General features: G+C 37.3%; 1 protein-coding gene across 3 annotated transcripts in view; it reads right to left on the reverse strand.

The window, feature by feature from the left end:
• Positions 1 to 26,329, reverse strand: part of NAALADL2 (N-acetylated alpha-linked acidic dipeptidase like 2) — a 1,451,411-nt gene that overhangs the window by 45,997 nt on the left and 1,379,085 nt on the right. For 2 of the 3 annotated variants that reach the window (XM_082839043.1, XM_082839042.1), the window contains one exon: positions 14,053 to 14,251. In XM_082839043.1, coding sequence (XP_082695169.1) covers positions 14,053 to 14,251 — 199 coding nt within the window. Of the gene's footprint in view, positions 1 to 247; positions 327 to 14,052; positions 14,252 to 26,329 lie in introns of those variants that run through there. The other variant, XM_082839044.1, reaches the window with a different exon arrangement.

A 26,329-nucleotide genomic window follows, 5' to 3' on the forward strand; every position in this document is an offset into this window, starting at 1 on the left:
CTTTCACTCCTGTGGGAGAACTCTGTGGTATAATTATTTTCCACTTTGTGGGGTCACCCACCTTGTGGGTATGGGATTTTATTTTATTGCAATTAAGCCCCTCCTACCATCTTGTATGACTTCTTTCTTTGTCTTTCTTTGGATATCTTTTTTGGTAGGTTCCACCTGGTTTTTTTGATTGTTTTTCAGCAGTTAGTTGTGATTTTCATGTTTTCATAAGAAGAGGTGAGCTCACGTCTGTCTATTCGTCCATCTTATCTCTGTCCATGGTAGAGGTATTCTAAATCAATCAATCACTTGAGGAGCTGAGAAAAATCACCTGAGGGCTGTGGCAGGGGAAGAGGAAGAGTAACCATCAGGAAACCCTTCCAGGATCTTCTCTAGCACAAAGGCCTACTCTCCAGAGGGAAGATTTTTGTCAAAGAGCAATACTGCAATATTATTATCCCAGCTTGGGGAGGGAAATTTCACCCCTCTCCAACCTTCCTATTTCACCACATGATCAGCAATTCCACTCCTAAGTCTTAACCCAAGAAAAAAAATCTAAAAGCAAATTGTATGGCAAAAGAGGAGAGGCAATTCAATGAGAAAGAATAGCCTTTTTGACAAATGGTGCCAGCACAAGACATCCACATGCAAAAATAATGAATCTAGACAGTGACCTTATACCTTTCACAAAAATTAACGGGAAATGGATCAGTGACCTAAATATAAAACACCAAACTATAAAACATCTAGAAGACAACATAGGAGAAGAATCTAGGTGACCTTAGGTTTGATGGATTTTTAGATACAACAACACCATAAGCACAATCCATTAAAAAAGAAAGATAAGTTGGATTTAATTAAATTAAAACTTCTGCTCTACAACAGGCATGCTTAAGAAAATATTTGCAATATTCATATCTGATAAAGGATTGGCATCCAAAATATAAAAAGAGCTCTTAAAACTCAATAATAAGAAAACAATTCAATTTAAAAGAAGATAGGGAAAAGATCTGAACAAACACCTCACCAAAGAAGATATACAGATTAAAAAGTACATAAAATGATGGTCAAGATCATATATCATTAGAGAATTGCAAATTAAAAAATGATATAATAATACTGCCAAGAGAAAATGCTGACAAAGATGTGGAACAACCAAAAACCTCATTTATTGCTAGTGGGATTGCAAAATGGTATAGCCACTTTGGCAGACAGTGTGGCAGTTTCTTGCAAAACTATACATAGGCTTATCATATGATCCAGCAGTTGTGCTCCTTGGTATTTACCCAAATGAATTGAAAATGTACATCCACACAAGAACCTGCCCACAAATGTATGTAAAAGCTTTGTTCATAATTGTGAAAATTTGAAGATTTGAAAACAACTAAAATGTCTTTCTTTGAACAGGTGAATGGATAAATAAACTGGTACATCTGTGCAATGGAATATTGTTCAGTGATAAAAAGAAATTAATATGGAGGAAACAATTTCAGATTGCTAAGTGATGAGGCCCATATGAAAAAGTTATATGCTATATGATTCAAAATGTATGACATTCTAGAAAAGGCAAAACTGTGGACATAGTAAAAAGGCCAGAGGCTCAGGGAGGAGAGAGGGAAAGATGGAGAGGTGGAGCACTGATTTTTTAGGGCAGTGATACTGACATGGTGGATACATGCTATTTATTATACACTTGTCAAAAATCCATAGACTGTAAAAAACAAAAAGTAAACCCTAGCATAAACTGTAGACTCTTTAGTTAATAATGCGTCAATATTGGCTCATCAACTATAACAAACGTACTAAGCTAATGTAAGATGTTAATAATCGGGGAACTATGTGTTGGGAGATGAGGGGACTGTGTGTGTGTGTATGTGTGTGTGAAGGGTTATATGGGAACTCTCTGTGCTTTCTACTCAATTTTTCTCTAAACCTAAAATATTTTTTACATATATATATATTTTAGTGGAGACTGCATAGGTCACTGGGTCATACTGCTTACTCTGCCTTTGCACAGTAATAACTATAGGGAGTTAAAACGAAGCCAACAACAAAACACAGGTGCCACAAGATCTCGTCTGCAGATATGCCAGTCCCTTGGAAGCAGTAGAGTAGTACATATTAGAATCACAGTAAAGGAAGGAGGGAGAGAGAAAATTCAGAATACTTAAGGAAATATTGATACATAATCCCCTCCCTACTCAGGGGCAACGATTTAGATTTTACACTGCTGAATCTTGATAGTAGTAATATTTTTGCAATGTTTTGTAGTTTTCAACACACTTTCACTTTCACTATCACTATCATGAATAGTCCCTGATCATATATATCATTGCATCTGCTCTCCACTGCCTACTAAGCTCAGTACATCTGGAGCCCTTTGCAGCTTTTCATTGCACCATTGCAGTCTATCATTGTGCTCTTTCTTGGTCCCCTCCCTCAGGATTAGAAGAATCTCCCTTGACTGTAGAGGTTGTGAAGCTTAATGCAGTGGATATGCATTAAATCCAGTTTTTAGAGCTAGAAGGGACTTCAGATAGAAATTTTTATCAACAGATTATCATACAATTACATGGAAAACCAGACATACTGAGTGCCTTAACCAACTGGCTGGAGAAATGGGCAGAGAGGAGACTCTTTCCACTACTAAACCATGCTTCATTTGCCTAGCTCTATGCGAACCCTAAAAAAAAAAAATCCCAAAATAAGATTCGAACCTCTTGTTTGCTAGATTCTTCAAATCTTCCTTAATACCATCTCCCAAATTTGCTCTTTGCTCTTCATTCCTGACTCCAATGTGCCAAATCATGTTCTCAGCATTCCATACCATTTTTACACCTGTAGTCTCCCTGACTTCCCAACTCCAGGGCACCCTATCTGGAGCACCAGGTAAATCTAACACAAATTTCTTCATGGCTTCTTTTGTGTAAAAAATAACTAAATTCCAAACCTCTCAACAGAGCACTCATGGGACTCTGTAACTTGATTCCTTCCTACCTTTCCATAATCATTAACTAAATAGCCATTCAAACAATTCCACTTCCTGTGCTTCACTCCTCAGCACACCACACACAACCTCTACTTTTTGTCTCTCTTCACACTATCCTCCCCTGGTAATGCTCCCTGCCTTAGTCAGTTTGGGCTGCTACAACGGAATGCGATAGACTGAGTGACTGACTTATAAACAACACACATTTATGTCTCACAGTTCTAGAGGGTGGGAAGTCCAAGATCAAGGTGCAGGCGGACTATGCGTCTGGTGAAGGCTTGCTCCATGGTCTATAGATGGCTCTGTCCTCACATGGCAGTAGGGATGAGGGAGCTCTCAGGGGTCTCTTTTATAAGAGTTCTAATCCCATTAATGAGGGTTCTGCCCTCATGACCTAATTATCTCCGAAAGGTCCCACCTCCAAATATCATCATTAGATCTCAACATACGAATTTTGGGAGGACACAAACATTCAGTCTATATAGCACTCCCTAATTTACTGGGCATCCTACCATTCCCTCAAGCCCAGATAAATTTCTCCCTTTTCCTATAAATTCTTTTTTGAATGCCACAAGGTAATAATTTCTCTGTTCACTAAATCCCAATAGCACTTCTTACCTGTAGCATTCATTGGGCACTTTGCATAAGTGTTCTGGAAATTTATTTGAATTATGATTTATATATTTTACCTCTTGAGTTAGGCTAAATTCCTTGAAGGTAGGGATCTTATATTGCCAGTTTCCATCAGTATGCTGGCACAGAGCAGTGTTCAGTGAAGGTTTATTTATGAGAATGAGAGTCAGGCAGTTTTAGATGTAATATCATAGGACTTGAAATCTTTGAATTTTCTGATGCCAAATAATGGGGAAAATTCTTTCACATATTCCAAAAATAAGATATTTCAGTGTTCAGTGACACTTTTTGTTTTAAGGCAAGTATCCTTTTAGACATGATCCAAATTCCAAATGCAACATTTAGCTCTATACAGTGAACTTCTGTCAACTACTTTCTTAAAAAGCAAATCACATTTGACTTCCTTCTTGTATATTTGATGAGAATTGTCATGACACCATTGGTTTGAAGAGTGAGATTCTTACATGGATAACATCTTTAAAGATTCCTTAACATTAAAAAAAAAAAGAACACCGTTCACCAAATGTTGTTTTGTACAATGTAATTAACAATTTTATCTTTTCTCCAAATAGTTGTCATAATAAATAATCAATTTTTCCATCTTCCTAAAGTCTATATCATCCTGTCATACTCATCTTTTTTCCTTTGAACATTTCCTCTCCCATAAAGGAAGCGCTTCCAAGAATTGAAGGTAGAAAGTCTACTGCAATTTTGAAATTTTTGTGTCAATAATAATTAGAAATGTGAATTCTCTACCAAGAAAAAAAAATAAAGTAGGATGATTTGTTATATATTTCAGAAATAAATAAAGTAAAAATTCATGACAATCTTAGAATAAAGGTCAGTTAGATAAATCAGAATGAAGTATTTAATCTATCTGTATTGTTGGCATATATGTGAAAATAGAGCCAAGGAGAAGAATGCAAACAAGCATGTATTTTTTTCAATAATTAGAGTAATAGTTTAAAATAATGCCAAAATATTGAACCATAAGCTTTCAACTACAAAGTTTGTCATATGAGTTAGAACATTATCATAATCAACATTTTGGGCCTTGCACACTGGAATACAAGGTATGCTGTAATCATATTATTAACAGGAGAAAATATCACTTGCTTAATCATTGTTAACTCAGAGGAAAACAAATATTTTCTTTTCTACTCCAAATGCATGATAAAGTAAATCGTTGAAGGAATAATAAAGTTTACTATACATGTAACTCAGACCACAGAGAGGTCTCTTGTATTTAGTGCAAGAGCCAAAAAGGGCAAAGGGAGAAAGTTTTATATATTTCATAATATATAAAACTATGTCCTTAATATAGGATACTAATATCTGAATTTTTTATAAACTAAAAGTGAAGGAAATATAACTTACATAATATATTCTAAAAGATATAATTTATCTACTTTGATAAAGACTTTTTAATAATGCTGGATTTAATAATGTGGTTTAATTTTTCTCTTTAGCAGTCATTACATCTACCATACACTATATTTTACTAAATTACCTTGTTCATTCTGTTTCCCCATCCCCCCAGCTGGAATATAACCTCATCAAGGCAGATGTTTTTAACTTAAGGTGACTCCTTTCTCTGGTGCTTACAAGAGTACCTGGGGCTTACAAAGTGCCTTCAAAGTGTCTGCTGTGATAAATGAATGTTTTCCAAAGTCTTATGATACAGAGTCATAACGTTAAAAAGATGATATAAAATAAAGATTTTAAATGTGAATTTGAGAGTAAAATCATGAAGGAAAATCCTCAAATATCAGAAGTCAGAAAAGGGTTTTTATTACATAAGGGTCTCATTCCATCATCTCATTTTATAGATGCAGAAATTAAAGTGTAGAGAGATCAAGTGATTTGTCAGATCACAGAATTTTGGTACTAAAAGGCATCTTAAACCCCATGTAGCCCAAATATTCAGGTGCTTAGGGCTACTTAGCCTGTTTTAATACCTACAGCGGTAATGAGTTCACCACTCTATAAAAGCATCATACTGTTTTTTTTTTTTTTAGTAGGACTTTATTGGAGTACAATTGCTTCATAATACTGTGTTAGTTTCTGTTGCACAACAAAGCGAATCAGCCATATGCATACACATGTCCCCATATCCCCTCGCTCTTGAGCCTCCCTCCCGTCTTCCATATCCCACCCCTCTAGGTCATCACAAAGCACCGAGCTGATTTTGATTTCTCTGTGCTATGCTACTGCTTCCCACCAGCCAACTATTTTACATTCCATAGTGTATATATATTGATGTTACTTTCGCTTCACCCCCCACCACGTCCTCTAGTCCATTTTCTATGTCTACCTCTTTATTCCTGCCCTGACACTAGGTTCATCAGTACCTTTTTTTTTTTTTTTTAAGAACACAACTTGTTAGAAATTTTTCTCATATGTAATTAAGATTTGTATTCCTGTGTTTCAATTCTTTAGTCTTAGTTGTAGCTTTGATCATACACTATATGTGTAGTCCAGGGTGTTATTTGTGTGTGTGTGTGTGTGTGTGTATATATATATATATATATATTATACATATAACTGATGTGGTGCAAAAGTACCCTTATGAAGAGAGTTCTGGGCCAAATAGTTTTCTTACCTTACTCTTTCTCCAACACCTCTTTGTCTCCCACCGTTTCCCATGATAAACCCTGAGCTAGACATATATATATATAAATAATATATATATGCCTAGTGTGTGTGTGTGTGTACACATACATATATCCAAAAAATATATACATATATACACACACACGTGTTTTTATTGAATGTTATACGCATACATTATATGTGCATCTGTTACACAAAGAGGTGTATGTTTTTATCTTTTGTGCTTTATACAAAAATCAAATAAAACATTTAAAACAGGTGATCCAAACAAGATGGCAGAGTAGAAGGATGTGAGCTCACCTCTTCTCAAGGAAACACCAAAATCACCATTTACTGGTGAACAACCATTGAAAAAAACCACTGGAACCTACCAAAAAAGATACTGAACATCCAAATACAAAGAAGAAGTCACAACAAGATGGTAGGAGGGGTTCAATCACAATAAAATCAAATCCCATACCACCCAGGTGGGTGACCCGCAAAATGGAAATAAATATATCAAAGACGTTCTACCACAGGAGTGAAAGTTCTGAGCCCCATGTCAGGCTTCTCAGCCTGGGGGTCTGAAAATGGGAGGAGGAACCTCCAGAGAATCTGGCTTTGAAGGCCAGCAGGGTTTGATTGCAAGAATTCCATAGGACTGGGAGAAACAGAAACTCCACTCTTGGAGGGTGCATGCAGGGTCCTGTGCATACCCAGATCCAGGAAAAAAAAAAAAAGTGACCACATAAGAGCCTGGGTCAGACCTACCTGCTAGTATTAGAGAGTCTCCTGTGGATGTGGGGGGCAGCTGTGGTTTACTGTGGGGACAAGGACACTGGCAGCGACAGTTCTGGGTAGTACACATTGGTGTGAGCCCTTTTGGAAGCCTCCATTTTCTCACCAAGACTTGGTCCCACACAACAGCCTGTAAGCTCCAGTGCTAGGACACCTCAGGCCAAACAACCAACAGGGCAGGAAAACAGCCCCATTCATCAGCAGACAGGCTGCTTAAAGTCTTCCCGAGGAAGACAAACAGCTGCCTGCTAAACATGCCGCTTGACACGGCCCTTGGCCATGAGGGAAAAGAACCGGCTACAACCACCAGTGAGCAGGGACCACTCCCTACAAGCAGGAAGCCTGCACAAGCATCTTAGACAGCTTCATCCACCAGGGAGCACACAGTAGAAGCAACAACTACAACCTGGCAGCCTGTGAAACAGAAACCACAATCACACAGAAAGTTAGACAAAATGAGATGGCAGAGAAATATCTCCCAGACAAAGCAACAAGACAAAACCCCAGAAGAACAATGAAGTGAAGTGGAGCTAGGCAATCTACCTAAAAAGAATTCAGTGTAACGATAGTAAAGATGATCCAAGATCTCAAAAAAAGAATGGAGGCATGGATCAAGAAGATACAAGAAATGTTTAACAAAGACCTAGAAGAACTAAATAACAAACAAACAGAGATGAGCAATACAATAATTGAAATGAAAAACACACTGGAAGGAATCAATAGCAGAATAACTGAGGCAGAAGAATGGGTAAGTGAGCTGGAAGACAGAATGGTGGAAATCACTGCCTCAGAACAGAATAAAGAGAAAAGAATGAAAATAAATGAAGACCTCCTAAAAGACCTCTGGGATGACATTAAATGCAAGAACATTTGCATTATAGAGGTCCCAGAAGGAGAAGAGAGAGAGAAAGGAACTGAGAAAATACTTGAAGAGGTAATAGTTAAAAACTTCCCTAACATGGGAAAGAAAACAGTCACCCAAGTCCAGGAAGCCCAGGGAGTCCCAGACAGGATAAACTCAAGGAGGAACACACCAAGACATCTAATAGTCAAACTGACAAAATTTAAAAACAAAGAAAAAATATTAAAAGCAACAAGGGAAAACAACAAATAACATACAAGTGAATTCTCATAAGATTATCAGCAGATTTCTCAGCAGAAACTCCACAGGCAAGCAGGGAGTGGCATGATATATTTAAAGTAACGAAAGGGAAGAAGCTACAACCAAGAATACTCTACCCAGCAAGGCACTCATTCAGTTTTGACAGCAAAATCAAGAGAAAGATTAACAGATAAGAAAGAGCTAAGAGAATTCAGCACCAACAGACCAGCTTTGCAACAAATGCTAAAGGAATTTCTCTAAGCAGAAAAGAAAAGGCCATAATTAGAAACAGAAAATTACAAATGGAAAAGCTCACCAGTAAAGGCAAAAATACAGTAAAGGTAGGAAATCATCTACACACATATATATCAAAACAAGCAATTGTGTGAAGAGGACAGCACAAATGCAGGACATTGAAAATGCGTTTGAAATTAAAAGAACAGCAACTTAAAACAATCTGTTTATATACAGACTTATATATCAAAACCTTCTGGTAACTGCAAACCAAAAATCTACAATAGATATACACACACAAAAGAAAAAGGAATCCAAACACAACACTAAAGTTAGGCATCAAATCACAAGAGAAGACAACAAAAAACACCTACAAAATCATATCCAAAACAATTAACAAAATGGCAGTAAGAACATACATATCAATAATTACCTTAAACATAAACATCAAATGCCCCAACCCAAAGACATAGACAAGCTAAATGGATACAAAAATAAGACCCATATATATGCTGTCTATAAGAGACCCACTTGAGATCTAGGGACACATACAGACTGAAAGTGAGGTGATGTAAAGTTATTCAGTGCAAATAGAGATCAAAAGAGAGCTGGAATAGCAATGCTCATATTAGAAAAAACAGGCTTTAAAATAAACTGTTACAACACAAAGAAGGACACTAGGACACTACATAACAATCAAGGGACCAATCCAAGAAAAAGTTATAACAATTTTAAATATATATGCACACAACATTGGAGCACATCAATATGTAAGGAAAACACTGAGAGCCATAAAAGGAGAAATTGACAGTAACACAATAATGGACTTTAATACCCCACTTTCATCAGTGGACAGATCATCCAGACAGAAAATCAATAAGGAAACACAGGCATTGAATGACACATTATACCAATTGGAGTTAATTGATATTTATAGAGCATTCCCTCCAAAAGCAGCAGAATACACATTCTTCTCAAATGCACATGGAACATTTTCCAGGACTGATCAAGGGCTGGCCCACAAAGCGAGCCTGAGTAAATTTAAGAAAATTGAATCATATGAAGCATCTTTTCCAACCACAAAACTATGAGATTAGAAAGCAACTACCAGAAAATAACTGTAAAAACCACAAACATGTGGAGGCTAAACAATATGCTATTAAACACCCATTGGATCACTGAAGAAATCAAAGAGGAAATCAAAAAATACCTAGAGACAAATGAAAATGAAAGCACGATGATCCAAAACCTAAGGGTCACAGAAACAGCAATTCTAAGAGGGAAGTTTATAGCAATACAATCTTACCTCAGGAAATAAGAAAAATCTCAGATAAACCACCGAGCTAACTTTACACCTAAAGCAACTAGAAAAGAAGAACAAACAAAACCCAAAGTTGGTAGAAGGAAAGAAATCATAAAGATCAGAGCCAAAATAAATGCAATAGAGACAAAGAAAACAATAGAAAAGATCAATGAAACTAAAAGCTGGTTCTTTGAAGAGATAAACAAAATCAATAAACCTTTAGCCAGACTCATCAAGAAAAAAAGGGAGAGGATACAAATCAATAAAATTAGAAATGAACAAGAAGTTACAACAGACAGCATGGAAATACAAAGGCTCTCATGGAAGAGACTACCACAAGCAACTCTTTGCCAGTAAAATGGACAACCTGGAAGAAATGGACAAATTCCTAGAAAGGTACAATCTCCCAAGACTGAATCAGGAAGAAATAGAAAATATGAACAGACCAATCACAAGTAATGAAATTGAAACTGTGATGGAAAAACTCCCAGCAAACAAAAGTCCAGGGCCAGATGACTTCACAGGCAAATTTTATCAAACATTCAGAGAAGAGTTAACATCTATCTTTCTGAAACTGTTCAAAAAATCACAGAGGACAGAATACTCCCAAACTCATTCTACAAGGCCACCATCACCCTGATATCAAAACCAGACAAAGATACCACAAAAAAACAATTACAGGCCAATATCACTGATGAACACAGACACAAAAATCCTCAACAAAATACTAGCAAACCAAATCCAGCAATACATTAAAAGGACCACACTTCATGATCAAGTGGGATTTATCCCAGGGACGCAAGCCTTTTGCAATATCTGCAAATCAATCAGTGTGATACACCACATCAAAAAATGGAAGAATAAAAATAATATGATCATCTCAGTAGATGTAGAAAAAGCTTTTGACAAAATTGAACACCCATTTATGATAAAAAACTCTCCAGAAGGTGGGCATAGAGGGAACCTACCTCAACATAATAAGGGCCATGTATGACAAACCCACAGCCAACATCATAGTAAATATTGAAAAGTTGGAAGCATTTCCTCTAAGATCAGGAACAAGACACAGATGCCCACTTTTGCAACTTTTATTCAATATAGTTTTGGAAGTCCTAGCCATAGCAATCAGAGAAGAGAAGGAAATAAAGGGAATCAAAACTGGAAAAGAAGAAGTAAAACTGTCACCTTTTGCAGTTGACACAATATTATACAGAGACAATTCTAAAGATGCTACCAGAAAACTGCTAGAACTCATCAATGAATTTGATAAAGTTGCTGGAGGCAAAATAAATACCCAGAAATCTCTTGCATTCCTATACACTAAGAACAAAAGAACAGAAGGAGAAATTAAAGAAACAATCCCCTTTACCATCACATCCAAAAGAATAAAATACCTAGGAATAAACCTACCTGAAGAGGCAAAATACTTATACTTCAAAAACTATAAAACACTAATGAAAGAAATAAAAGATGACACAAACAGATGGAAAGATATACTATGTTCTTGGACTGTCTTGCTCCCTGTCTTCAGACTATACTACAAAGCTACAGTCATCAAAATAGTATAGTACTGGCACCAAAACAGAAATATAGATTAATGGAATAGGATTGAAATTCCAGAAATAAACCCAGGATCTATGGTCAATCAATCTATGACAAATGAGGCAAGACTATACAATGGAGAAACAACAATTTCTTTAATAAATGGTGGTTGGAGAACTGGACAGCTAAATGTAAAAAAAGAAAAGAATGAAATTAGAACATTCTTTAACACCATACACAAAAATAAATTCAAAATGGTTTAAAGACCTAAATATAAGACCATATACTATAAAACTCTTATCGGAAAACATAGAACAGTCTCTGACATAAATCACAGCAGTATCTTTTTTCTATCTGTCTTCCAGAATAATGGAAACAAAAATAAACAAATGGGACCTATTTAAACTCAAAAGTTTTTGCACAGCAAGGGAAACCGTAAATAAAACAAAAGACAACCCACAGAAAGGGAGAAAATATTTGCAGACGATGCAACTGATAAGGGATTAATCTCCAAAATTTACAAACAGCTCATGAAGCTCAATATCAAAAAAACAAAGAAGCCAGTAAAAAGGGCAGAACACCCAAATAGACATTTCTCCAAAGAAGACATTCAGGTGGGCAAGAGGCACGTGAAAAGATGCTCAACGTCACTAATTATTTGAGAAATGCAAATCAAAATAACAATGATATATCACCTCACATCAGTCAGAATGGCCATCATCAAAAAGTCTACATACAGTAAATGCTGGAGTGGGTGTGGAGAAAAGGGAACCCTCCTACGCTGTTGGTGGAAATGTAATTTGGTACAGCCACTATAGAGAACAGTATGGAGGTTCCTTAAGAAACTAAAAACACAGCATACGATCCAACAATCCAACTGCTGAGTATATATCTGAAGAAAACTGTGGTTTGAAAGGATACATGCACCCCATGTTCATTGCATCGCTGTTTACAATAGCCAAGACATGGAAGCAACTTAAATGTCCATCAACAGAGGAATGGATAAAGAAGATGTGGTACATATATACAATGGAATATTATTCATCCATTAAAGAGAATGAAATAATGACATTTGGAGCAACATGGATGGACCTGGAGATTATCATACTAAGTGAAATATGACAGAGGAAGACAAATATCATATGATATCGCTTATATGCAGAATCTAAAAAAATGATACAAATGTGCTTATTTACAAAACAAACAGACTTAAAGACTTAGAGAACAAACTTATGGTTGCTTGGGTGAAGGGTCAGGGGGAGGGATAGATGGTTGTTCTGGATTGACATGTACACACTGCTACATTTAAAATAGATAACCAACAAGGACATAATGTATAGCACAGGGAATGCTGCTCAATACTCTGTAATAACCTAAATTGGTAAAGAATTTGAAAAAGAACAGATACATGTATATGTATAACTGAATCACTTTGCTGTACACCTGAAACTAACACAACATTGTTAATCAACTGTACTCCAACATAAAATAAAAATTTTTTAAAAAGAAACAGAAAAAATATTTTTAGTAAAGTGAGAGACAGGACATTCTCTGAAGTCTGCTTTATTATTTTGGCCAGTCATTTAGCCTTTCTGATACCAGTTTCTCCATCTATAAGATGGGGACACTAAGAGTACCTAATCCATTCGCTGTTTTGCCAGGATTAAATTAATTAATGCGTGGAGAGTCTTTAACATAGTGCCTGAGACATATTTAGTGGTCAATAAATGTTACTTATTAAAAAAAACAAAAACATTTAAAACATGTTATCTTTTAAACTCCATTTTCCCTCTTTGTTTAATTTCTACTATTTCTGGAACCTCAAAAACAAGTACATATTTGTATCATCCTCTAAGAGCCTAAATTGAATCCCTGTTCTATGTGAAAATTGTTTTATTAAAATATCTGTTAAAATTGTTAACATGTTTTCAGAAATCACTCTATTGTGACCCTCTAACCAAATATGTCTAATCCCCTGGTTGTTTCAAGATTCCTGTAAATTCCACTCTCCCCTGAATATTAAACATACTTAACTCCCTCTTAAAATGTAGTTTCTAGAATTAAATCCAATGCTCTAGAAGTGGACTTACTAGGACAGAATAATATAGACATCGCCTGATTCATTCAAGAAAGCGTATTTCTCGCAGTACAACCTATAAATCCATTTGGTTTTTCAGTAGCTATAACACATTTGATTCATATTGACTTTAATTGTAAAAGAAAATCTTAGTCATTTTGTATATGATACTGCTAAACCATTATCATATAGATATAAATTATATCTACAGATAATATCAATATTTACAGGTATAAAGAAAAATAAAGTTTTCTTTATTCTCTATTTATGCAGTTGAACTTTGCTTTGGAGGAGGAGAATGCCCCTCAAATTGTAGATATAGGACTTCCCTGGTAACACAGTGGTTAAGAATTCACCTGCCAATGCAGGAGACACGGGTTCGAGACCTGGTCCGGGAAGATCCCACATGCCGTGGAGCAACTAAGCCTGTGCACCACAGCTACTGAGCCTGTGCTCTAGAGCCCACAAGCCACAACTACTGAGCCCACATGCCACAACTACTGAAGCCTGCACGCCTAGAGCCCATGCTCTGCAACAAGAGAGGCCAAAGCAAGGAGAAGCCCTCACACCACAATGAAGAGTAGCCCCTGCTTGCCGCAACTAGGGAAAGCCTGTGTGCAGCGATGAAGACCCAATGCCACCATAAATAAATAAATTTGTTAAAAAAATTGTAGATATAATTTCTTCACATTAAAAAAATAGCGTTATGTTCACAGAAGGTACACATTCTGAACATTAAACACAAATATTTCATTGAGAGGCATAAAAATACAAATTTTGAGCACACATCCTACCTGTAAAACCCTGGAGGTGCCCGCTGCACCAGGAAGCTCTTCTCCATGTCTTGGAGAATCTCATTCAGCATCCGCACACGGATGGGAGCTCTTTCCTTGGGGTCATTAGCAGGACGCATCTCATCTGATTGAAAGAGTTCAGCGCTCTCCCGCAGGCGTGAGGCCAGGGCTAGCAGTTGAGGCGTGTTGGGTTGATCACCTGGTAAAGATAAATGGGCCAATCTCAGAAGAGAGAATCTCAAGGGCACAAAGTAAACATTTTATGGTCAAAAGGAAGATTCACCATCAATACTACTTTTACAATCCTTCCACCGAAAATATTCTGGCTAAATATATTCTACTAAAAGTATTAAATTTATTTACTACTACTACTAATTACTGCTAATAATAATAATACCAGTAAATAGGAACTGATTGTTGAGAGACTGCAATGTTCCCGGCACTGTCAAGCCCTTCACATAATTATCTTATTTAATATTCACCCAACCCTGTATTGGCATGTCCATTTCATAGAAGCTGAGAATTAATTAAGGTAAGCAAACTGCCACAGATCATCAAGCAAGTAAATGACAGGTAAGAATTAGAAGCCTTATCTTTCTGACTCAAAAATTCATGCTCTTAATGGAGTATCCTGTATTTCAAGAAAAAAAAAATTGTAAAATGAATTGTTATCTTCCCTTCTGAGAACATGAGATATGTTACCTTATATTGTTATGTGTCTACTGGGCTCTTTTTACTTTGTAGAGTGTTCCTGTAATTTGAAGTTGAAATATACCTTTGATTTGAAAATACACTAAAAACTATCCTATATAATGTTTATATTGTTCTGTTTTCCTTTTGAGATGATTTTTGTTTGTTGTTTTATTTTTTCCTTCTGTTTATGTAACTTATTGTAAGTCATTCTGATACGAATGGTGGTAGCAAAAGGATCACAGGATGTTCCTTTGACTAAGGGAAAGGCTGCATTTGATATTAATTATAGCCACCAGATCCTGGAGCCAGATGACTTGAGTTCAAATCCCTGCTCTACCACTTAGTAGCTGTGTGATGTTGGGAAAGTTACTGAGCCTTAGTGTCCTTATCTGTGAAATGAACATCATAATAGCACCTGCTTTATAAATTTGTTAATGAGAGTTAAATGATTAATATTTGTAAAGTACTCCCCTACAGTTAGTCAGTTCCTAGCTGGTGTTCAAACTTAATACCTTGTTTAAAAAGCATTCTTTTATCATATCACGAGGGGGCCTTCCATCATCATCGTCTTCCAGATAGCTGCACCATTAGATGCAGTCTTTGGATGAGGCGACAGTGGTGTCATTCTCAGACTAGGTACAACTGACTCCAACAAGGTCAGCACTACACTAGGGAGGATTACTTCAAGTCAAGGTAATGAGATGCACATGGACCTGGTAAATCTCAGCTGGAAATCCTGAGAGCATGGCATTAAGATAAACAGGTGGAGGATTGAAAAGAGGCCTTATGGGACCTTCACTTAGGAAAGTTTTGGCAAAAGGGAAACGTCACAAAGGAACTCTTTCTTTAAATGAAGTCTAAGGGTAAGGGTCACCAACTCCCAAAACACCTGGTTTTTGTGAAAATGCAGATTCCCAGACATGCTGAATTTCTCTAGGGTCCAGGAATCACAATTTCAACATACTACTCAGATTATTCCTTACATCTTTAAGTTTAAGAAGCACTGTAGAGAGGTTATGTGCTAAGGAAATGAAAACTAGTTTAGAATTATAACTGTGGTATAAAATATGTCTGTCATAGAATTACTAACCTTTCATATAGGGATCTTTATTTTCTGTCACCTTCATTTGATGGGGATGATTTTATATGTCAGTTTCATTATATCCCAGCATAGTTCTGACACTCAATAATTGTTTACTGTTTACTGAATAAACACAGTAGATTCAATAACATATTTTTAGAAAAAATACAATAAAAAATGAAAACTATGTAAATAAATAAATGGTTCTTATGAGGGCTGTAAAGAGAGAGCCTTCTTTGTAGTGCTCTGTTCACTGAAATTAACAAAATGAATAAAATCAATGTAGGAGTTCACAGGGTTTCGGTATTTTGATGTTTTCATTAGTAATTTTGTTTGATTTCACAACAAAACTTGAGGGTGCAAGAAGCGGTATTTCTGCTCATTGAGAAAATCTAGCCTCTTAAATAATAATAATGACATTTTATGAAAATATGGTTTATTTTATTATGGTTAACCAAATTTAATATATGGAAAACTTACAGAAAATATCTTTTTGCACAAGGAAAGAATAAGATGGATAAGGCACATTTGGATGACACTAGAATTGAAAGACTGAACAATGGAAAAAGCAAGTTCAACATCCTTAAGAGTCTTCCATTTAACAAAGAAAAATCTCTTCAGATCTAACATACACTACAGAATTGAAGACATTACCACTAAATCAAGTGAGACAAATTGTACCATTTACCTTATTTAGCTTTAAGTGAATTTATCTTTCATGATGGTGTGGGTGGACAAAATTGACAGCTTTAGGAACTGGCTGGTTCCAGAAAAGATCCTGATAATGGAAACCTGCCACCACAGCATACCCTATGCATTACTTCAAGGATATGAGGTTACAGATTGAAAAGTAGCTTTACTTCTAATGTTCACACAATCATTTTGATATATAACTGATGTTCCAAAGATTCCTAATAGCCATTTCCATGACCCAAATGATTGTCCCTTTGTGATCCTTAGGATAACTACTAGAATGTCAGCTCTGTGAGGGAAGAGATTTTTGTTTGTTTCATTCACCACCATTTCCCCAGCACATAAAACTATGCCTGGCAAATCATTTACTGAGTGAATGTGTGAATTATGTACTGTGATCATAGCATCATAGCATCTGCAATATTTTTAGCCTTATCTCTCCTTTCCTTGACTGAAAAGAACCCCATAAGATCAGAAAGTATGTTTTCTCTCTCTTTTTATCTCCGTATCCTAGCACAATACCTGATATACGGTAGCCATTTACTAAATATCTTATCGAGTATATGTTGAATTATAAGATAATGTCTTATTTGGGATACATTATTATATTAAATTACACCTAAAAAATCACTCAGGGAGATGTTTAGTTCATGATGAGCATCAACAAATGTTATTTCCTTTACTTTCTTGCTAAATATCAATACTAGCTGCAGTCAAAAGGAAAAAAAAATTTAAAGGAAGGTATTTTAGGGTAATGATAGGTTATATTAAACTAAACTGAATTAAAGTATGTCCTACCAATAATACTCCCCCCAAACTAAGAATATGCAAAGCATTATTTAAGGCACAGTGAATGTCAGAAAACAGAGAACTAATTGAGGCTCTTAACAGTTCAGTTTTGAATAATAAGTCCATTTGACCAAAGAACATCAACTGGGAGATAGAGATTTCTCTCAAAGAGGGTAAATACAATTATCTTGAAGTTATACATAGTACATGGAGTCTAAAGACCAAGGACTTGTTATCCAAAACCATAAGAGCCTGGTTTACTTAGTCATTATCAATGTGGACTTGAACAGAGTACATAATACTGATGTTCTGTAGCTTCCTAGGGGAAAATGGTCATTTTACTTTCTAAGCATTTAAATCACTATATAAACACAAGCTACCATTATCAGAGCAGGTAAACTAAACACAAATTAGTACCAACTCATTTGCTAAAGGCATACAAAAAATACTGTAATGGCTTTACTAACGATTTTATTCTCAGAGACATTATTTCTTATCACTTCACCCAAATAATGGCCCCCCACAACTGTATCACACTTCTCCCCATATACACTTTAATGAAGATTTCCAATTTTATTTTGCAGTGCCTGTGAATCTGGAGGCAGTTTTTCCGTGCGCTGGCATCTCAAACCTCTGAAGAACAAGGAAAGGGGTAATATAAAGGGTAAAAGAACTAGGGAATGAACAAGATGATGGAATAGTAGTAGGATGTGAAGCTCACCTCCCACAAATACATCAAAAATACATCTACATGTGGAACAATTCTAACAGAATATCTACAGGATGCTGACAGAAGACCTCAGACTGCTGAAAGATCAAGAAAATCTCCATGTAACTGGGTAGGAAAAAAGAAAAAAGGACAGTGAGAAAGGAATTGGGTCAGGACTTGAGCCCCTGGGAGGGAGGTGTGAAAGAGGAAAGGTTTCTGCACCAGGGGAAGTCTCCTCACTGGCAGGGAGATCAGCCGGGACAGAAGGTGAGCTTTAGAGCCTCAGAGGAGAGCATAGCAGTTGGTTTGTGGTAGCCAGAGCTGAGGGAGAACTGCACAGGTGGTCATTGCTGCCACCCTGCACTCCCCAGCCTGATGCATGTCCACCAGTGCTGGTGGGGGCTGGGGGCTGGAACTTGGGCTTCAGGGATCAGAACTGGGGAGAGGACTGGGGTTGGTTGTGTGGAGATAGACTAAGGGGGCTGGAATCTAGTGCAACTGTGGTTGGGGGTGTACTCAGAGGAAGCCTGGGCTGCTTAGAGACCAGTCATCATTGTTTGGGGGGTGTGCGAGGGGAGGAGCTGGGCACAGATTGTAGCCTTTTCCCCTGTGCACATGCTCGCAGAGGGCAGGACACTGCCTGCATGGGCTTCAGGGGCTGTCGTGAGATGCCACTGCCACTTGCCCAAACACGAGGAGTGGTCGTGGACCCCTGCGCCTCCCCCTCAGATCCCAGGAATGTTCATGAGCCACTGCTGCCAACCTTGCAGACACCAGGAGTGGTTGCAAGCTGCCTCCACTCCCATCGTGTGCTCCAGGGGCATGCCTGAACCACCACCACTGAGAATCCCAAGACCAGGCACCAGTCACCACATCTGCACACCCCTATCAAGGGGATAATGACCAGTACATGCTGAGGAAAAAGGCAACACGTATCCATATTAAAAACAGTCTTCACACCAAATATACTAAACCCACACAAGCTACACAGGGGTGCCCCCAAATGTAAATAGCCCTTCAAGATCACAGTAGATAATTGTTTCTCCTAAACTCACAGAGTAAGAGAAATACAAGTAAAATGAAGAAACAGAGGAACCACGCCCAGTTAAAAGACCAAGAGTATTCCTCTGAAAGAACAAATGAAACAGAACTCTTCAGTCTAATAGACACCAATTTCAAAAAGGAGACAATGAAAATACTGAAGGAATTAAGAAAGCCTAGACAAAAATACAGAGTATTGTAAAAAGGAGCTAGAAATTATAAAGAGGAACCAAGAAAAATTAGAAAACTCATTTGCAGAGACGAAAGCTGAGCTAAAGGCAATGAATAGCAGAATGAATAATGCAGAAGAACAAAAAAGTGACCTGGAAGATAGAATAATGGAAATCACCCAATCAGTACAGAAGACAGAAAGCCAAATTAAAGAAAAAAAGAGAAAGCAATATAAGAGACCTATAGGATAATATAAAGCATGACAAACAAACAAAATAGGGATTCCAGAAGGGGAAGAAAGAGAAAAGGGGATTGAAAATGTATTTAAAGAAATTATGGTTGAAAACTCCCCAAACCTAAAGAAGGAAACAGATCTCCAAGTACAGGAAGCACAGAGAATCCCAAGCAAGATAAACCCAAACAGACCTACACCAAGACATATTATATTAAAAATGGCAAAAGTTAAATATAAAGAGAGGATTCTAAAGGGAGCAAGAGCAAAACAAAGAGTTAATTACAAGGGAACCCCCATAAGGCTGTCAGCTGATTTCTCCTCAGGAATGTTGCAGGCCAGAAGGGAATGGTAAGATATATTCAAAGTCCTAAAAGGGAAAACTCTGCAACCTAGTATAGTCTATCCAGCAAGATTATCATTTTGAATAGAGGGAGAGAGAAAGAATTTCTCAGACAAGCAAAAACTAAAACAATACAACAATACTAAACCTATCCTAAAGGAAATATTGAAAGGTCTTCTCTAAATACAAAAGAAGTAAGAATCTATAGGAAAGAGAAAATTACAATTGGAAAATAAATCACTTAAATATTCCAGTACACAGATTAAAAAAAAAAAAATTAAAATTTTCTGTGAAAGTGATGATAACAACAATGAAAAGCAAAAAAGATTAACATGAAGATGTAAAAGAGGACAACAAAATCATAAAATGTGGGGGAGGAGAGTAAAAATATGTAGATGTTTTTTCCTAGAATGTGTTTGAGCCACTATTACTACTTGTCTAAGGCAAGTAGATAAAGGAAGAGGATAACATACTTGAAAAACAGGGCAACCACAAATCAAAAACATACAACAGATTGGCTAAAACCAAAAGGAAGAGAATATAAGTATAATAAAAAAGAACATCATCAAACCACAAAAGGAAAAAGAAAAGGACAAAGAAGAAATATAAAATCAATGGGAAAACAAGGTTTAAAATAACAATAGATACATAACTATCAATAATTACCTTAAATGTCAATGGACTAAATGTTCCAATCAAAAGACACAGAGTGCCAGACTGGATAAAAGAATAAGAGCCTACTGTATGATGCCTACAAGAGACCCACTTTAGGACAAAGGAGACACATAAATTGAAAGTGAGGGTGTGGAAAAAGATATTTCGTGCAAACGGAAATAACAAGAAAGTGGGGGTCGCAATACTCACATCAGACAAAATAGACTTTAAAACAAAAGCCGTAAAGAAAGATAACGGACACTATATAATAATAAAAGCATCAATACAAGAAGAGAATTTTACACTTGTCAATATATATGCACCTAATATAGGAGCACCCAAATACATAAAAGAAATACTAACAGACATAAAGGGAGGAATTGACAGGAATACAATAATAGTTGCAGAGAATCAAGAAGGCAACAAAGATCCTAAATGATACAGCAGAACAGATAGATGTAATTGATATTTTAAGGACATTACATGCAAAGAAAACCCCAGAATACACATTCTTTTCAAGTACACATGGAACATTTTCTAGGACTGACCACATACTAGGGAACCAAATAAGCCTCAACAAATTTAAAAGTATAGAAATTATCTCAAGCATCTTTTCTGACCACAACAGCATGAAACTAGAAATTAACCACAGAAAAAGAAACAAGAAAAAAAACTATTACATGGAGACTAAATAACTTGCTACAAAAAAAATTTAAAAAAGGGTCAATGATGAACTCAAAGAGGAAATCTAAAAATACCTTGAGACAAAAGACAATGAGGGGAGGAGCTTCAAGATGGCAGAAGAGTGAGATCACCTTCGTCCCCACAAATACATCAGAAATACATCTACATGTGGAACAACTCCTAAAGAACACCTACTGAACACTGGCAGAAGACCTCAGACCTCCCAAAACGCAAGAAACTCCCCATGTACCTGGGTAGGGCAAAAGAAAAAAGAAAATATAGAGACAAAAGAATAGGGACGGGACCTGCACCAGTGGGAGGGAGCTGTGAAGGAGGAAAGCTTTCCACACACTAGGAAGCCCGTTCGTGGGCGGAGACTGCGGATGGCGGAGGGGGGAAGCTTCGGAGCTGTAGAGGAGAGCACAACAATGGGGGTTCAGAGGGCAAAGCAGAGAGATTCTCACACAGAGGATCGGTGCTGACCAGCGCTCACCAGCCCGAGAGGCTTGTCTGCTCACCCACCAGGGCGGGCGGGGAATGGGAGCTGAGGCTCGGGCTTCAGAGGTCAGATCCCAGGGAGAGGACTGGGGTTGGCTGTGCGAACACAGCCTGTAGGGGGCTAGTGAGCCACAGCTAGATGGGAGGGAGTCTGGGAAAAAGTCTGGAGCTGCCAAAGAGGCAAGAGACTTCTCCTTGCCTCTTTGTTTCCAGGTGCACAAGGAGAGGGGATAAAGGGTGCTGCTTAAAGGAGCTCCAGAGACAGGCGCGAGCCACGGCTATCAGAGCGGACCCCAGAGAAGTGCATGAGATGCTAAGGCTGCTGCTGCAGCCACCAAGAAGCCTGTGTGCAAGCACAGGTCACTATCCACAACTCCCCTCCTGGGAGCCTGTGCAGCCCGCCACTGTCAGGGTCCTGTGATCCAGGGACAACTTCCCTGGGAGAACACATGGTGCGCCTCAGGCTGGTGTAACGTCATGCTGGTCTCTACCACCGCATGATCACCCCGCATCCGTACCCCTCCCTCCCCCCGGCCTGAGTGAGCCAGAGACCCCGAATCAGCTGCTTCCATCTTGTTAGAGTGAAGACCAGACACCCTCAGGTGACCTACATGCAGAGGTGGGTCCAAATCCAAAGCTGAGCCCCTGGGAGCTGTGCGAACAAAGAAGAGAAAGGGAAATCTCTCCCAGCAGCCTCAGGAGCAGCGTATTAAATCTCCACAATCAACTTGATGTACCCTGCATCTGTAGAGTACCTGAATAGACAACGAATCATCCCATATTGAGGAGGTGGACTTTGGGAGCAATGATATATATACATTTTTTTTCCCTTTTTCTCTTTTTCTAAGTGTGTATGTGTATGCTTCTGTGTGTGGTTTTGTCTGTGTAGCTTTGCTTTTACCATTTGTCCTAGGGTTCTGTCTGTTCTTTTTTTAATTATTTTAAAAAACTTTTTTCTTAATTATTTTTTACTTTTTATTTTAATAACTTTATTTTACTTTATTTTATTTTATCTTCTTCTTTCCTGCTTTCTTTTTCCTCCCTTTTATTCTAAGCTGTGTGGAGGACAGGCTCTTGGTGCTCCAACCAGGCATCAGGGCTGTGCCTCTGAGTTGCAAGAGCCAAGTTCAGGACACTGGACCACAAGAGACCTCCCAGCTCCATGTAATATCAAACGGCAAAAATCTCCCAGAGATCTCCATCTCAAAGCATAGACCCAGCTCCACGCAACGACCAGCAAGCTACAGTGCTGGACACCCTATTCCAAACAACTAGCAAGACAGGAACACAAGCCTATCCATTAGCACAAAGGCTGCCTAAAATCATAATAAGGCCACAGACACCTTAAAACACACCACCAGATGCAGTCCTGCCCACCAGAAAGAAAAGATCCAGCTTCATCCACCAGAACACAGGCACTAGTCCCCTCCACCAGGAAGCCTACACAACCCACTGAACCAACCTTAGCCAATGGGGACAGACACCAAAAACAACGGAAACTAAGAACCTGCAGCCTGCAAAAAAGAGACCCCAAACACAGTAAGATAAGCAAAATGAGAAGACAGAGAAACACAGAGCAGATGAAGGAGCAAGGCAAAAACCCACCAGACTTAACAAATGAAGAGGAAATAGGCAGTCTACCTGAAAAAGAATTCAGAATAATGATAGTAAAGATGCTCCAAAATCTTGGAACTAGAATGGAGAAAATACAAGAAACGTTTAAAAAGGACCTAGAAGAACTAAAGAGCAAAAACACAGTGATGAACAATACAATTAATGAAATTAAATATTCTCTAGAAGGGATCAATAGCAGAATAACTGAGGCAGAAGAACGGATAAGTGACATGGAAGATAAACTAGTGGAAATAACTACTGCAGAGCAGAATAAGGAACAAAGAATTAAAAGAATTGAGGACAGCCTCAGAGACCACTGGGACAACATTAAATGCACCAATATTCGAATTATAGGGGTCCCAGAAGAAGAAAAGAAAAAGAAGGACTGAGAAAATATTTGAAGAGATTATAGTTGAAAACTTCCCTAATATGGGAAAGGAAATAGTTAATCAAGTACAGGAAGCACAGAGAGTCCCATACAGGATAAATTCAAGGACAAGACACATATTAATCAAACTATCAAAAAGTAAATACAAAGAACAAATATTAAAAGAAGCAAAGGAAAAATAACACATAAGGGAATCCTGATAAGGTTAACAGCTGATCTTTCAGCAGAAACTGCAAGCCAGAATGGAGTGGCAGCACATATTTAAAGTGATGAAGGAGTAAAACCTACAACCAACATTACTCTACCCAGCCAAGGATCTCATTCAGATCTGATGGAGAAATCAAAAGCTTTACAGACAAGCAAAAGCTAAGAGAATTCAGCACCACCAAACCAGATTTACAACAAATGCTAAAGGAACTTCTCTAGGCAGAAAACACAAGAGAAGGGAATGACCTACAATAATAAACCCAAAACAAGAAAATGGAAATAGGAACATACATACTGATAATTACCTTAAGTGTAAATGGATTAAATGCTCCCACCAAAAGACACAGACTGGCTGAATGGACACAAAAAACAAGACCCGTATATATGCTGTCTACGAGAGATGCACTTCAGACCTAGGGACACATACAGACTGAAAGTGAGGGGATGCAAAAAGATATTCCATGCAAATGAAAATCAAAAGAAAGCAGGAGTAGCAATTCTCATATCAGAAGAAATAGACTTTAACACAAAGACTATTACAAGAGACAAAGGACACTACATAATGATCAAGGGATCAATCCAAGAAGAAGATATAACAGTTGTAAATATTTATGCACCCAACATAGGAGCACCTCAATACATAAAGCAGATACTAACAGCCATAAAAGGGGAAATCGACAGTAACACAATAATAGTAGGAGACTTTAACACCCAACTCTCACCAATGGACAGATCATCCAAAATGAAAATAAATAAGGAAACAAGCTTTAAATGATACATTAAACAAGATGGACTTAATTGATATTTATAGGACATTCCATCCAAAAACAACAGAATATGCATTCTTCTCAAGTGCTCATGGAACATTCTCTAGGATAGATCATATCTTCGGTCACAAATAAAGCCTTGGTAAATTTAAGAAAATTGAAATCATATCAAATATATTTTCTGACCACAATGCTATGAGACTAGATATCATTTACAGGAAAAAAATCTGTAAGAAGTACAAACACATGGAGGCTAAACCACACACTAATTAATAACCAAGAATTCACTGAATAAATCAAAGAGGAAATCAAAAAATACCTAGAAAAAAATGAAAATGAATACACGATGACCCAAAACCTATGGGTTGCAGCAAAAGCAGTTCTAAGAGGTAAGTTTATAGGAATACAATCCTACCTTAAAAAACAAGAAATATCTCAAATAAACAACCTAACCTTACTCCAAAAGCCATTAGATAAAGAAGAACAAAAAACCCCAAAGTTAGCAGAAGGAAATAAATCATAAAGATCAGATCAGAAATAAATGAAAAAGAAATGAAGGAAATGATAGCTAGGATCAATAAAAGTAAAAGCTGGTTCTTCGAGAAGATAAACAAAATTGATAAACCATTAGCCAGACTCATCAAGGAAAAAAGGGACAAGACTCAAATCAATATAATTAGAAATGAAAAAGGAGAAGTAACAACTGTCACTGCAGAAATACAAAGGATCATGAGAGATTACTACAAGCAACTATATGCCAATAAAATGGACAACCTGGAATAAATGGACAGTCTTAGAAATTCACAACCTTCTGAGACTGAACCAGGAAGAAATAGAAAATATGAACAGACCAATCACAAGCACTGCAATTGAAACTGTGATTAAAAATCTTCCAACAAACAAAAGCCCAGGACAAGATGGCTTCACAGGCGAATTCTACCAAACATTTAGAGAAGAGCTAACACCTATCCTTCTCAAACTCTTCCAAAATGTAGCAGAGGGAGGAACACTCTCAAACTCATTCTACGAGGCCACCATCACCCTTATACCAAAAGCAGACAAAGATGTCACAAAGAAAGAAAACTACAGGCCAAAATAACTGATGAACATAGATGCAAAAATCCTCAACAAAATGCTAGCAAACAGAATCCAACGGCACATTAAAAGGATCATACACTATGATCAAGTGGGGTTTATTCCAGGAATGCAAGGATTCTTCAATATACACAAATCAATCAACAGGATACACCATATTAACAAATTGAAGGAGAAAAACCATATGATCATCTCAATAGATGCAGAGAAAGCTTTTGACAAAATTCAATACCCATTTATGTTAAAAACCCTGCAGAAAGTAGGCATAGAGGGAACTTTCCTCAACATAATAAAGGCCATATATGACAAACCCACAGCCAACATTGTCTCAATGGTGAAAAACTGAAACCATTTCCACTAAGATCAGGAACAAGACAAGCTTGCCCACCACTCTTATTCAACATAGTTTTGGAAGTTTTAGCCACAGCAACCAGAGAAGAAAAAGAAATAAAAGGATTCGAAATTGGAAGAGAAGAAGTAAAGCTGTCACTGTTTGCAGATGACATGATACTATACATAGAGAATCCTAAAGATGCTACCAGAAAACTCCTAGAGCTAAGCAATGAATTTGGTAAAGTAGCAGGAAACAAAATTAATGCACAGAAATCTCTTGCATTC

Source organism: Leucopleurus acutus (assembly GCF_964270905.1).
Source record: "Leucopleurus acutus genome assembly, chromosome: 5".
NCBI lineage: Eukaryota > Metazoa > Chordata > Mammalia > Artiodactyla > Delphinidae > Leucopleurus > Leucopleurus acutus.